General features: G+C 35.3%; 2 protein-coding genes across 4 annotated transcripts in view; one reads left to right on the plus strand and one right to left on the minus strand.

Annotated features, from left to right (window-relative positions):
* LOC136037227 (zinc finger MYND domain-containing protein 19-like) overlaps positions 1 to 13,510 on the minus strand; it is a 60,176-nt gene that overhangs the window by 38,745 nt on the left and 7,921 nt on the right. For all 3 annotated transcript variants that reach the window (XR_010619893.1, XM_065719832.1, XM_065719831.1), the window contains exon 2: positions 8,924 to 9,093. Coding sequence is in view for 2 of the 3 variants with exons in the window: in XM_065719832.1 (XP_065575904.1) it covers positions 8,924 to 9,093 (170 nt within the window). In the remaining variant the exon portion in view is untranslated. The remainder of the gene's footprint in view (positions 1 to 8,923; positions 9,094 to 13,510) is intronic.
* Positions 10,383 to 13,510, plus strand: part of LOC136037229 (uncharacterized) — a 50,710-nt gene continuing 47,582 nt past the window's right edge. Inside the window, exon 1 of the mRNA XM_065719835.1 lies at positions 10,383 to 10,405. The gene's annotated coding sequence lies outside the window, so the exon portion shown is untranslated. The remainder of the gene's footprint in view (positions 10,406 to 13,510) is intronic.

Consider the following 13,510-nt stretch of genomic DNA (forward strand, 5'->3'; position numbering starts at 1 on the left):
ATTAATTCAAAAACGTTCAGAAATTAAATAAAAAAAATTTAACTGAAAGTAAGGAGCGACATTAAAACTTTAAGCGAACAGAAATTAGTCCGTACATGAAAGGGGCCTTTCCTCCTTAAGACCCCGCTCTTTACGCTAAAGTTTTTTGCTGTTTTAAAAAGTAGAGTTAAGAGAAAGAGTCAAACTTTAGCGTAAAGAGCGGGGCGTTGAGGAGGAAAAGCCCCTTTCATATACGGAGTAATTTCTGTTAGTTTTAAGTTTTAATGTCGCTCCTTACTTTCAGTTAAAAAATTTTATATTTAATTTCTTTTTTTAAGATTGTTAGGCCTAATGTAAGGGGTTATGACTACGATCTTGGATCTCTTGCCCAGAGGTTTCTGCGATTAATAAGGAATTTCTCAAAGTTTGGTCAAAGAGCAAGCTTACCTAATAATAAAAATTTCGAGCTCGTTCAGGGGAGCCATATCTAGGGGGTTGGTTAACAGGCTCGGCCCCCTCCCCAAAAATATTTATCCTAAAAAGCTATAAAAAAATTCGCCAACGCGTAAAGTGGTGTTGAAACGCAGGTAACCCCCCCCCCCAAAAAAAAAAAATATTTTGGTAAATACCTCAGAACAAATAGACTGAATACGGCCCTATGTAATGGTATTGCTACTAGGAACTCAACCAGCACCAGCCTAACTGAGGCTGACACAACTGCATGTGCTTCTCCTTTACTCCACACTATTCAGTTGTTACGGCCTACTATTCAGTTGTTCATTACTTGTTACGGCCTCCCATGAAGTTCCAAATTTCTTTTAAATCTTTTATCCAGACTTATTCTCACCACCATTTCACGTCTTATCTTTTTCTTATATGACTGTAGGCTACCTAATGTTTGAGCTAACTATAACTGTTTCTATACAATAATGAACCACATCCTCATTTCATCCCTTTTCAAGATAAAAGGGAGATTGTGGCGTCTTTTCACAGAAATTGGGGGGGGGAATTCATGTTTCAAATTCTAAGGACAATTTTTTTTTCACTGAAAGTACCAAAAACGCCATACTTTAACGAAAATACCGAAGAAAAGTTATAGGGCAAAATCCCCCTTTCCCCTCTCCCGTTGAAGCCTTCAAAGGTGGACGTAATCGAGCTGCAGTCCATCATTAATATTACTCAATCTGCATGATTGGCTTTCGCTATATATAAAAATCATCCGACAAAATAAAAGCCTCTGTAAGTCGCTATAAATGATAACAATTTCTACAGAGATCATAAATATTCCAGCAAATATACTGGCATCTGTGCCAGGAGTCCTGAAGCAGAAACGCATGTGGGAGGGAAGCTATCGGGTCTAAAGGATTTTCCTTACATTTTTCGTACAATGCACCTACTCTTTGGGTTTAGATGAACTTGCCCCCCCCCCACACGTATGAATTCCTGTGTACGTACATGGGCATCCCTTACGGGAAAATACGCAATTTTACAAGACCCCCCCCCCCGACCCCGTACAAGCAGGAACTCAGAAACCTATCTCGGGAAGGGGTGCAAATTTGTTGAGGTGCCAGAAAAAGTAAGTTATGTGATTTGACTCCATATCCCCAGAGAGTAAAGGGCTCGCTTCAGAAAATGACAACCACTGGAGTCAGGTATGTCCACAAGAATTTATTTCAGTCTTCCAAATAGTAGTGCCAAATCACAAAAATTTTGAGAGGTAAAATGCATTTTCAAAATCTAATCGCGGAACAATTTTGTCGTTTCGTCAATTTCTCAATGAAAATACTAGGATAAAATTTTCAATAAAAGTACCCCCTCCCCCTCCCAAAAAGAACAGTATTTTTCGAAATCTAAAAAAAAAGGTAAAGGACACGGCATTAGACTTTACAGTCCTTACCGGCGGTGCTGATCTCCGTTTCTTGGCCCTTCAGCCAGGAAGTGCAATGGGGGGTTGGGGGCCAGCCATCCTGTGCTTTTGCACACCCTTCCTGTTTACCTTCCCCAGATTTCTCCAGGTACCCATTTAGAGCTGAGTCGACTCTGGCTAAGCTTACAGAGTCACGCCATTAAACCCCGTCCCAAACTGAAGAATTGGGTACACTGGGATTCGAACCCGCGTCCTCTCAGACAAGGGATCAAAATCTATTTTCGAAATCTAGGGAGGTAAACACCTCCTTGACGCCACTGGGTCCAAACTAAAATTACAGAAAAACTGCTAAAAATAATAAATTACGGGGAAAACGTTGAATTTCAGGGTGGTGAGCCAAAATACCTTACCCCCCCCCCTCCTTTGTTTACACCTCGTTAGCATAAACACTGATCATCAACACTCTTAGGTAACGGGAACACATGCATAAAAGAAAACCACTTCCACGGGTAATTATACCAAAATAATACCAGAAGCTAGACTTCAGTAGACGAAAGGATTTCCGGCGGACGGGTAATTAATTTTTGACTGTACAGGAAATTCAAATTACGTGGTAGAATAAATCAAACAAACCATTCCATTATATGCTAAAATCTGACCCTTTGAGGGTACTTACTTATTATCCTGACCCCATCCGAGAAGTGAAGTTAAGTTAGTCCTGATGAAATATTCCACAATTTGATGAAAATATAATACTTTATTAGCAAAATTATGGAAAATACAGAAAAAAATTATGGAAAGCAGGCTGCAGAGAACGCATTATGTTAAATAATTTATAAATGTTAAATAATTACAAAAATTATTATCAATAATGTACCCATTTGGGTAGGCTACTCACCAATTTACCACAGTCTATTTACCAAAGGTACAAATGGAGGTGCGATATCACCCCTCCCCCGGTGCAAAAGCTATTCATTTTTGTGCAGTTTTCATTTACATTTATGTAAGTCCATTGAACAAAAAAAAGGTATAGCAACAACACAAATATACATTTTAAAGTTGGGCCAAAATTTTAATTTTACGGCGGGGCAGGCCCATACATTCTGAGTCGAGGCTCGGGCCTTAAAGGCCTACTACCTCCTTAGACTAAAATTGGTGCTTTATGGCAGGAAATACTAGTTTTCAGCGGCGTGATTTCTTTCGTGACCTAAACAGGGTACTAGACTTTTTGTTTTCCGTTCAAATGAGCCCGACCACTATTTGGAAAAAAGGAGACAAATCAGTGCTACCAGGCATGTACACACGGGGAGGGGACGACCTCACCCGTGTGAAAATTGGAGAGGGGATGGGGGCCCTCCAATCATATCGGTCCTTAAAAATTCACTAGAACTTACAATCCGATCGAATGATGAGCAATACGTGGGAGGCACATCACTCTTTACTACGTCAAATAGTGAGTTAACTGTGTAAATATGCTATTGTGTGGATAGGGATTCGAAAATTTTTAAGTACGCTACCCAGATACTGAACTTGAGCATTCAATATTGGAATCACCACGAAAAGAAAATTTGTTCATATATATGCTGTAATACATTTTTTTTAAGCTTCGGCTACCATTGCCACTTTTCGCCCTTTGCTTATGGTTCATTACCCCAAATTGTGTTATTGAAAACACTCGCAATAACAGCGAAAGAGCTTATTTGTAAAACCTTGCAGCCTGAGAGAATCAATGTTTTGGTGATGAGATCACAGGGATACCTGGTGGGTACAAAGAGGTGCGAATTTGGGCCCTTACTCTCTGAGATCTCAAAATATTTTGTTCTCTAATGGCAAATGTTTCTCATTCAGCTATGCCAATTTTTAGACTTTTCCAATATTTTTATCCCCCTCCCCCGAGATAAATCTCAAATACTTATTAGACGCTTTTTAATCTGTGCAATGAACAAACAACACGAAGTAACTTATCTTGGTGGATGGAGGACGTTCAGACAATAAAGGTGGGGTGATACCGTACCCGTGTCATAGCCATGTTGTTAAAATACCAGGTAAAGTCTGAACTTATTTTCACGACAGATTTCACAGAAGGGCAATTCGCGCTTTTCAATTAATGGAGGCAACTAGCCAAGAAATCGATTCACCGGCTCCTATACCTGGATTTCATGATTTTTACATATTTCTGCCACAAAGCGCTGAATTTTCCGTCACAGAATAGTTCAGACAAGTGTCAAAACAGAAGAATTTCCCCAAAATTGGATTTATACAGGTTTGACAGTGCCTAGAACGCCTCATCTAGACAAAAAATAGCCTGACTCTCCCTTACCTCCCACTTCTAGGAGAAAAGACTAGCTACGCTTGCGGACGATAACTCTTGAAGTCGGCAGAATTGAAAGAACTGTTTGTTTTATCTTGCCCTGAATAACTTTAAAAGACCAAATATTTGCAGTCCGCTCTTTGACACACAAATTGATAAAATTTTATCGCTTAAAATTTAAGAAAGGAACTATAACGGGACCTAACAATATCTTATCGGACAATAGTTTGCGGTTTAATTATCAGAAAAATAGACTCAGGACAATGACTTTCGTGGTTTTTTTTTTCTATCTTGATTGCTCAACTGAAACTTATTAAAGACAGAAGCCAAAAACCCACACTTTTGAGTCTAATTTTTCAAATTACTTTGAACTTTCATTCGACTCCTGTACTAATTATAGTAGCTTTGTATTGAATGCTTTAACATTCCCAGTAGCCAGTGAATTTGCCTTGGGGTGCCATAAGGTTATCAGATTGAAGACTAGATAGTTATCACAAGGAAAAACTCAGCCTGGTGATACCAGCACAGAAGGAATAATCATTTAATAAATTGAATCGTAAAGTTTAAGATCGACATCTTATTGAAATAGTTCTGTTGAACTAGTAGTTGAAGAACCGTTTTTCTTTTCCTTTTTTCAAAATTTTAGGTGTCTAGAACCTTTCCCATGAGACATATTTATTCCGGGGGCAAAGAGGGGCTTACCTTTTGGTTGTAACGAGTTCGCAAAAAATCAGAACAGTTGAATTTTACAACATATATAAGGAAATGTAGAATAAATGTTAGTATTTGGAGAGAACTGCCGAGTCTAAAAATCCCTGTGGTAGAGGTCTGGCTTCCAGATCTTTTTCCGAGCAGATAGCGACCAAGATACGAATAGAGGGAATTTCTAACATACGTTTAAGATTTGAAGAGTCTATGACGGTAAAATGTTACGGTTCGCCAGTCGCCCACGCAAATAGAGTTTCCAGACTATTTAGACTGTTCCATTGGAAAGTAGAGTGAAGATAACAACATTATACAATACTATTTATGGTTAGGGGGAAAGCATAGCAGCAAGTTCAGAAAAAAACCTAGCGGTGTGAAAACCGGTGTGATGGTCTTCATGCTTCAAATTGGAAATTTCACAAACCTTCGACCTAGCTGGATAAAGATCCTCAAAGCAGCGAAACGGTGGCCATAGTTAAAACGCATACCTATCTAACGGCTGACATGCATCTCGAGAAAGAGAGACAGATATAGAGGGGATTCAATTTTAGACTATAAGTTCTGTAGCAGAAGCATGGAATGAAATAGACACAAACTAGTGACAATTTAGCCTTGTTTTTTTTTTTTTTTTTGTCTCTTAGGGAATGCATAATCAGAACGAAGTGGAGTGTCTACGATTACAGTGAAATTTTACACAATGGCAAAAGTAAAATCCCATTCACAATGGGATTTTACTAATACCGATATGTAGCTAGCGCTAATTTCGTGAATCCATTGAAACCAAACCCTTTTTACAAAAAAGATTTAGCTAACGTCCAGAATTGGATCGAGCGAAAAAAATTTGAATTATTTGAACTTGTTAAGGCCGAACCAATCAGATTTTTTTTAGAACTTTTTGATTGGGTAAAACTGAAAACTTATTCAGATAAAGAAACGACTGCAAACAAAAACAGAAAATAAATGGAAAAGTGGAATAAAAAAGGAGTGAAATATTGGGAGGAACTCATCAGAGCTAAGAAAATTTGTATGACAAGAAAATCAAGGACTATATGAAATCTCGGATAAGGCCAAATACATGGGATAATTACGGTACCAGTTAATTTCAGTATTTAAATTACCCATTGAGAATGGTGAAATCTAATAACTAGCAACAGTTAATAACAGGTTTCCGAACGAGCTATATTTCGGTATTAGTACAATTAATTTTAAAAAACAAAGTTTTTCGAGGGAAGTAAAGAGCGAAGTTGAAACTTAAAACGAACAAAAATTATTGCCTCACAGTCTATCTAATATATATCAATAAAGCTAGTGCAGATAAACCAAATAATCATAGTTCCCTATGTTTGTAGGATTATAGAAAAATAGAACTTTACTGAAAACACAGAAGCCAAGAATAAAAAACAAGAATGTTGATTTATTAGTTAAAGGTGAGTACGTAGCCTGACAACAACAAACTAATCTAAAAAGCTTTTCATAGTCTTGCACCAGCAGTGATACCAGTAACTTTCAGTATACAATTAAAAAAATCTTAAAACATAAGCATAAAAATAAATACTTTTTTAATAACCAAAAAGTCACTGAAGAGCATACAGAAATATTGGATTGATTTATCAGTTATCATTTTGGTCTCACCAGGCTATAATAATAATTGCGAATAATAAACAAACTTAAATTGTAAGAAATACACTTTAGCATTACAAAAAAAAAATACTTTATTTGTATACTGTAAAAAGTGGCCTTAATCGGCTTACATTTACTGTATCAAAACTCCTATATTGTTTTGTGTTTTCAGTAAAGCGCTAGTTTTCTATAAGTCTAAAAACATAGGGAAATACGATTATTTGGTTTATTTGTACTAGCTTCATTGATATATGTTAGATAGACTGTGAAGCAATAATTTTTGTTCGTTTTATGTTTCAATTTCGCCCTTTACTTCCCTCAAAAAACTTTTTTTTTTTAAATTAATCTTTGTCCGTTTTCAATTTAAATTTAATGCAGAAGCAACATCGCAATCGTCTTTTTAATTTTTTTCGAGGGGGGGGGGCAGCACACTCATATACAGAATAATACAAGTTCGTTTCAAGTTTTAATGTCGCTCCTCACTTTCAGTTGAAAAAAAAATATTTCATTTTCAGATCGTTTTTTTAAATAATGCCAAGAAATCCATGCTACACAAAATGGTGTACACGACTTTGAAGGTGAACAACCTCGACAGTTAGGAAAGAGTAACTATTTTTCTAAAGAAGATTTTTAAGTTTTTCAAACCTAAGCAAAATTTTGGTATGTCTAATTTAGATCACTAAACATCTCCCCCTTCCCCCTGATAAACCCCTAAGTAGCAAGCGGTCGGGGTCCAGGGCGTAATTTGTTCCAAAAATAGTGTATGGAAAATTTCAGAAATCACCAAAAAATTAATAAAACTAGTGAATTAGCAGAAAAATAATCATGTTTAAGGCAGAAAACCATGATTGAAATAAAAATTTCTGTGAACCCTTGCCATTCTGATTCGAAGTTTAACACACTAGCAACAGAATAAAAGCGGCTGATGATCGAATTCAATCTATTGGTTCTTTTAGGACCAAGTTGTATAACTTACAGTCCTTTTTCCAAAGACTACGGAGAGCTATGTCATCACCGAAAGCATAGTTATAGGACCTAATTCAGCAAATACATTTGTAATTGGCTATTATAAAACATTGAGTTAATAAAAGCTTTGATTATAAAGAGTGAAAGTATTAAAATATATTTTGTGAAGCTCAACTTTCGAACGAGAGGGGAGGGGGCACCTCAAGGAATAGTCATTTGGAAATTCTATGAATTTATTCCTCTTAAGAACATTCCATATTTTTAAAACCATTTTGTAAGCCCCAACCTTGACTGACCGTGTTAAAGTTCACAGTGAATTCTCCCAACAGATTAATGAGACTCACTAAGGGGGCTGGGAGGGGGATTTTACGGTAGGGGTTCTTGTAAATCTCCAGTTAATGGTTTTTGGCCATAAATATAAAAATTGTAAGGTTTTAATAGTTCCAAGCTTTACCACTTAAGAAGTGGCACTAAAAGTGCCATTTTTTGTGCTATATTGCACTTACAGATGGTAGAACAGATAAAAAGCACATAGATATGAGCAATAGCTTTCAAATAAGCCATTAAAAATATTTCTTAAGTTCTCGATGCCTACTAGCCCCAGCTTTTCCGCTTGAGACATGGCACCAATGGTCCCATTTTTAGTGCCATTTGGCACTTGTAGATGGTGGATTTTATAGGAAAAACGTAGATATGAGCAATATGTTTTTTATATGAGCTACAAAATATCGGTCTACGATGTTTTGGTAGTCCGCTAGCTCCATCCCTTTAGAAATGGCACAAAAAGTGTCATTTTAGTGCCATATGGCACTTGCAGATGGCGGAATTTATAAAAAAAATAAGTATATATGAGAAATATCTTTTGAATGAGCCATTAAGCACCCCTCTATGTTGTTCTGGTAGCCCACTAGGCCTGCTGAAAAAAAAAAAAAAAAAAAAAAAAAAAAAAAAAAAAAAAAAAAAAAAACGAGAGAAAGATCAGTGCTATCGATGCAAAAACGTGATTTCCCTTGTTGTTTAAGGAGGGGGACTGTATTTCCTTGTATAAAGTTTTAAACCATGCGCAACTTTTGAGGGGCTTCAGTCTTTTTTTCCAAATCACCATAAATTTTTTCGTATTAAACTTTTACTTTTAAGACGAATCGAAATAATAGTTACGATTCCTGAGTCAGGGTCAGATGTCCATTTTTTTCACTAGGCAGTTTTTTGTGAATACGCTATAAGTGACACGGACTCGAGAAACAGTCTCACAACAGTCACTCAAATACCTGCTCGCACCCGTATTTAATTCTTTCCACTAAACGCAGTCGGAAGCAAGATAGTCTTAACTGAATAGAAATATTTAAATAAATAATACTTTAGTATTATTGCATATAATATAATAACTTATGAATAAAAGTATTCTTACTACTAATATCTGAAGACAGAACTACTAAATCTGGTTCAATTGAGAATTTAAACTAGAATAATCTTACCATAAGAGGTTGTGCAGATATTCACCCTGACTTCTACTTCCTCTTGTTACATCGTAGGCAACAGCGTATACTTTGGCTCCACGTCCATTTCTATCAATTTCTAACCTTGCTTCGAAAGCATACTTTTCTATCAATTGAATATCACTTTCGTCTAACAAGGCATACTTGACCTACAAATTAGTATTACATGATTTGTAAGTGTCCATAACACCGAGCTAATCAAATGAGCCTACACAACGAATAGTTGAAGGCCCAGAAATAAAATGTAAAGCTCTGATGTGATTTGTGAAGTGTGAAACCATCCTGCATTCTCATCCCCTTTTCCCGATTGCAATGTTTTGCGGGTAGAAATGATATATTTGTCATTGACTGTTTAAATTCATTGTGGTCTTCTTCTTCTTTTTTGGATTATTAGTTTATTTGTTATTGTTGCTTTTGAAGAAATCTATCTACCTTGAGTGGGCCTAATGTTACAACCAGAATCAATTAGTTTCCGATCTTCAAAAGAGAGTATACTTTTTTCTCTTTTTATGCCTGAGGCCCAAAGGCAAGCTAGTATTTCCTATTATATGTTGCCGAGTCAATAAGTCTCATTCAAAGGAAACGAATTTTATACGCAGTTTGACAAGAATGCCCTCTTTTGTCTCATAACTTGAGTATTGAGTTGAAGTTTTCAGGAAAGTTTTTTTTTATCAGAACGGGGAGATGGTCAGGGAACTTGTAATTTAGTGCTTTAGGAAGGTAGGGATGCTGTTTATCTGGTCTTCACGAAAGAGTATGCATTACGGTTGCTTGTTTCTTATGCCTGTTGTGCGAAAGGCACTTTGACTAGCAAACATTATACAGTATTCGTTTGTACAGAATCAGTTTATAGACCGAATAAGCCCTGTACAGAGAATATTGAAAATTTGAATTTTTCCCATTTAGTTTTATTCAAGACCAATTTTCAGTTAGAACGTTGTTTCTTATAAGACATGTACCTAGATCTTTTGAACATTCACTATATAGGAGATATGCATTAAAAGAATAAAAGATACATTGTATGAAAAATACAGAAGTATATGGAAAAAAAATCGTTTAATTTTGAGGGACAGGTCCAGATTCTCCCTTTCCCAACCTGCTAGTTCTATATGCATGCAATATCATCTGAAACATATATTGATGGTCAGGTTCTGTAAAACCACTAGGGAAACAAATTGTTAAAAGAATATAAACTTGTATCAAAGAAAATAATCGTGATTAAGGGACTGTCAGCAGCAAATAATTTACCTGTTACGCATTATTTTTTTATTATTATTAATTTTTTTTGAAGGTTGAACGTGGGCCCATATTAAGACTCGGTTTATTGGAATAAGACCATCTTCGGTGGAAACAAGGTTTTTGAGCATTTTTACTGGATAAGGTAGCTTCAAACAACAAGGAATGGAGGAGGAGTGTTCGTCAGTGACTTGGCTTTAGTATAATGACTAACTTGCAGTAATGGTATGAGATTTTGGCGTTTACATTTGGCGTTTACAAAATCGATTTCATATTATTTTTCGAAACTCTTAAGGGGGGAGGGTCCTTAATATTACTACTAGAAAGGAGTCCTCTGCCCCCTAAGTGCAAGTATGGTATGCGTTCCTACTGAACTTCTTGTAAATCGCAGTATTACAAACTTGTTTTCTAAACAAGAGAAAGAAGTGAATCAGAACTATCTGAGTTAAAGCTTGCTTTCGATTAAGCATTAGATCTTTTAGCGCCTCTTCAGGGGCATAAATTTATTACCTGAATGAGTTGCAAGATAATATAGAAAAAGCATACACAAGCAGGTAAACACCGGACATTTATTAAGAATAGGCTAGTTGAAATCAGTTGTGGAGACAGAAAAGAAAACCTAAATAACCGGCTTAGCCTGCTTCAAATACCCCCTGTTGGTGGCATGGAAGAAAAGTGCAGGAAGTTCTTCAGAATATAAGCTATGTGTAGTATTTTGTAAATTAGCATGTCTATGACGTGGCCACCCTTTCCATTCATAGCTAAACATGATTTCACTTTAACCCCGGGTCGAGGGCTTAATCGAGATCCAGGGTGGATTTTAAGTCTCCCAAGCCTTCGAAACTACGGTCTGACTTCTTTCTTCTTCAAATTGTCAACGGAATGTCTTACTGTATAATTTGCCGACTAAAAATTATAAAAGTGAATTATTGCGACTATTTATTTTCAGAACAATATATATATTAATATTCAATGCACATAGGCTTTCAGTTCTAATTTCGCATCATTTTAATGTACTTTGTCTTGAGATAATGCCACACATTTTCTAGTTTTTTGTTGTTGGCAATGTTGTCAGTCACCTGTAGTTTCTTTATAAATGGCACTTATTGTGAAAAACAGATGACAAAAAATATATGCAAATCTGGCTTTAGATATGCTCTAGTTACTTCTATTAGGTTGAATAACCATTAATTTGACACTTTTACCAAAAGAGCAGATTTTGTTTTTCGCCAGCCTTTCACTAAATGCCTCTAAGCAGCCAAGAATTAAGTATGACAGCTTACTTCTCGATAATACTAATTTTCGATGACTATTCGTTTAACAAAATACCCGCATCACCCGCTATAATGGAAGAAAATTAAAGAAACAGCTCATTCTTTTTTTTTTCAGCCATTTCAACAACGTAAAACGAATTTGACTTACTAAACAGTCGGATTAAGTACAATTTTAACATTTTTTAAGGTTTTACTGACAAAACGCTTAATTGACTCTTAATGCTACACATTTACAAGGATATGTAGGTAACAAAAAAATGAAAAATAAATTTATTTCTTCTGTGAAAAAAAATAATTATGGGCACAAATCTTTGAATTTCGCGTGTAGTATTATCTATTTTATATTAAGCGTAGCAATTTAGCTTGATTAGAAACACGTCTTTCTGAATTTAAGGATAGAATAATTCATCAAACAATTCTTGCAATAGTTAAAAAAATGGAATGACAAAATGGACAGTTTTGTGTTTGGTAAAAGAAGAAAAAAAATCTTCAAATACAAAAATCGAATTGCTTGGAAAATAATTTTTTGAAGAAAGTTAATTTTCTGTTTGTCCAGTAAAACTAAAGAATTTTTTTTTTCAAGTGAAATTAAAGATGTTAAAACTAGTGACGAGTCGATCCTAAATAATATAGTGATTCAACGGCCGTTCCTCAGCCCCTGCTTCTTCTGCTAAAATCTGACTAATGCTTTACTAACCGCATCACTTGAAGGGGGAGCACTTGATCCTGGGATTGTTTTCCCCTCAAAGCCTTTATTTAAAAAAAAAATACTAGTCGGGAATATTTTCATTGTAAAACCCCCTTTTTGGGGGAATTTTATTAAGAAATTGAAAAAAATGGCAAATCCCCCTACGTTCGGAATATACGTTTGCTCCCCCTTAAATTTTCGTGAATTGACGCCACTGTGCTTTACCCAAACCAATTTAGAAAGTAACAAACATTGCCAGTGGACAATTACAAATGTTTTATTTACACTGCAATAAAAAACATAAATTTATTTCATTGGAACATTTATTCTTGAAACAATGGGAAAAAAGACAAAATTTACCATAACAGCCGGGCCACAGCTCCCCTCATACATAGGATATTGTGAATTTATTTTAAGTACCATTCTCTGCTCTCATTTGAAAAAAAAAACTTTTTATTGACCATTTGTTCATTTTTAGCATCAGAATAGGTAATTTTAATGGATATGAGGTGTTCTAAATTAACCCACTGCCCTTTATCAGGAAGGCAACTCCAAAGTTTATGTGAAAGACCTTTAACAGGAACTTCGTCAAACCTGGGCCTAAAATTTAACTTTTTCAGGCACAAATGACAGTAAGATGCTATAGGGGTACATTATTCCGCTTTTATTTTCTACAATTCTTCTTCGCTTTAAGTTTGGCTTATCAGTCATTTCAATCTAAGCTTTTTTCAGGTTTTATTTATTCATTAAAAAAAAGAAGAAATAAAACCTGAAAAAAGCACAGATTGGAATTATTTCAGTTATTCATTCTTAATTAATTATTCAATTAATTATTTATTCATTCATGGTAATATCTGTTCGCTTTAAGTTTTACTTGATTATTCATTTAGATTCCTATTCGTTAAGGCTTCATTTTAGATATTCATTGTGATTTCAATTCCCTTGAAATTTAACCGGCTATTCGAATTTATTTCTACTCATTTCAGGTTTTAATATGGCTGTTTACAATTATTTAAAAAAAAACTTTTTACCAACTTGTTTTACATTAAAATCTGTTCGTTTTTCAATTGTATTAATTGCAGGATTGTGTTGTCCTTTTTAAGCTTTTCTGCTGAAGAAATAAAGCACTGAATTGCAACTTAATTATTAGACAAATGGTTATTCAGTTTAAATATCTGATCGGTCTAAGATCTGGGTAATAATTTTTAAGATAAATAAGTTAATATATTATTAATTTTATTAATAAGATAACTTTTTTGAAATAAGGATCCTCGCAACAGAATTTGTCCATGGAAATGGGGTAGGGGGGGGGGAGAAGCCCGCTTTTGACAAAAACTTACTAAAAGTCCTTGCATTATTCAGGATCAA

This window comes from Artemia franciscana, chromosome 16 (genome assembly GCF_032884065.1).
Source record: "Artemia franciscana chromosome 16, ASM3288406v1, whole genome shotgun sequence".
NCBI lineage: Eukaryota > Metazoa > Arthropoda > Branchiopoda > Anostraca > Artemiidae > Artemia > Artemia franciscana.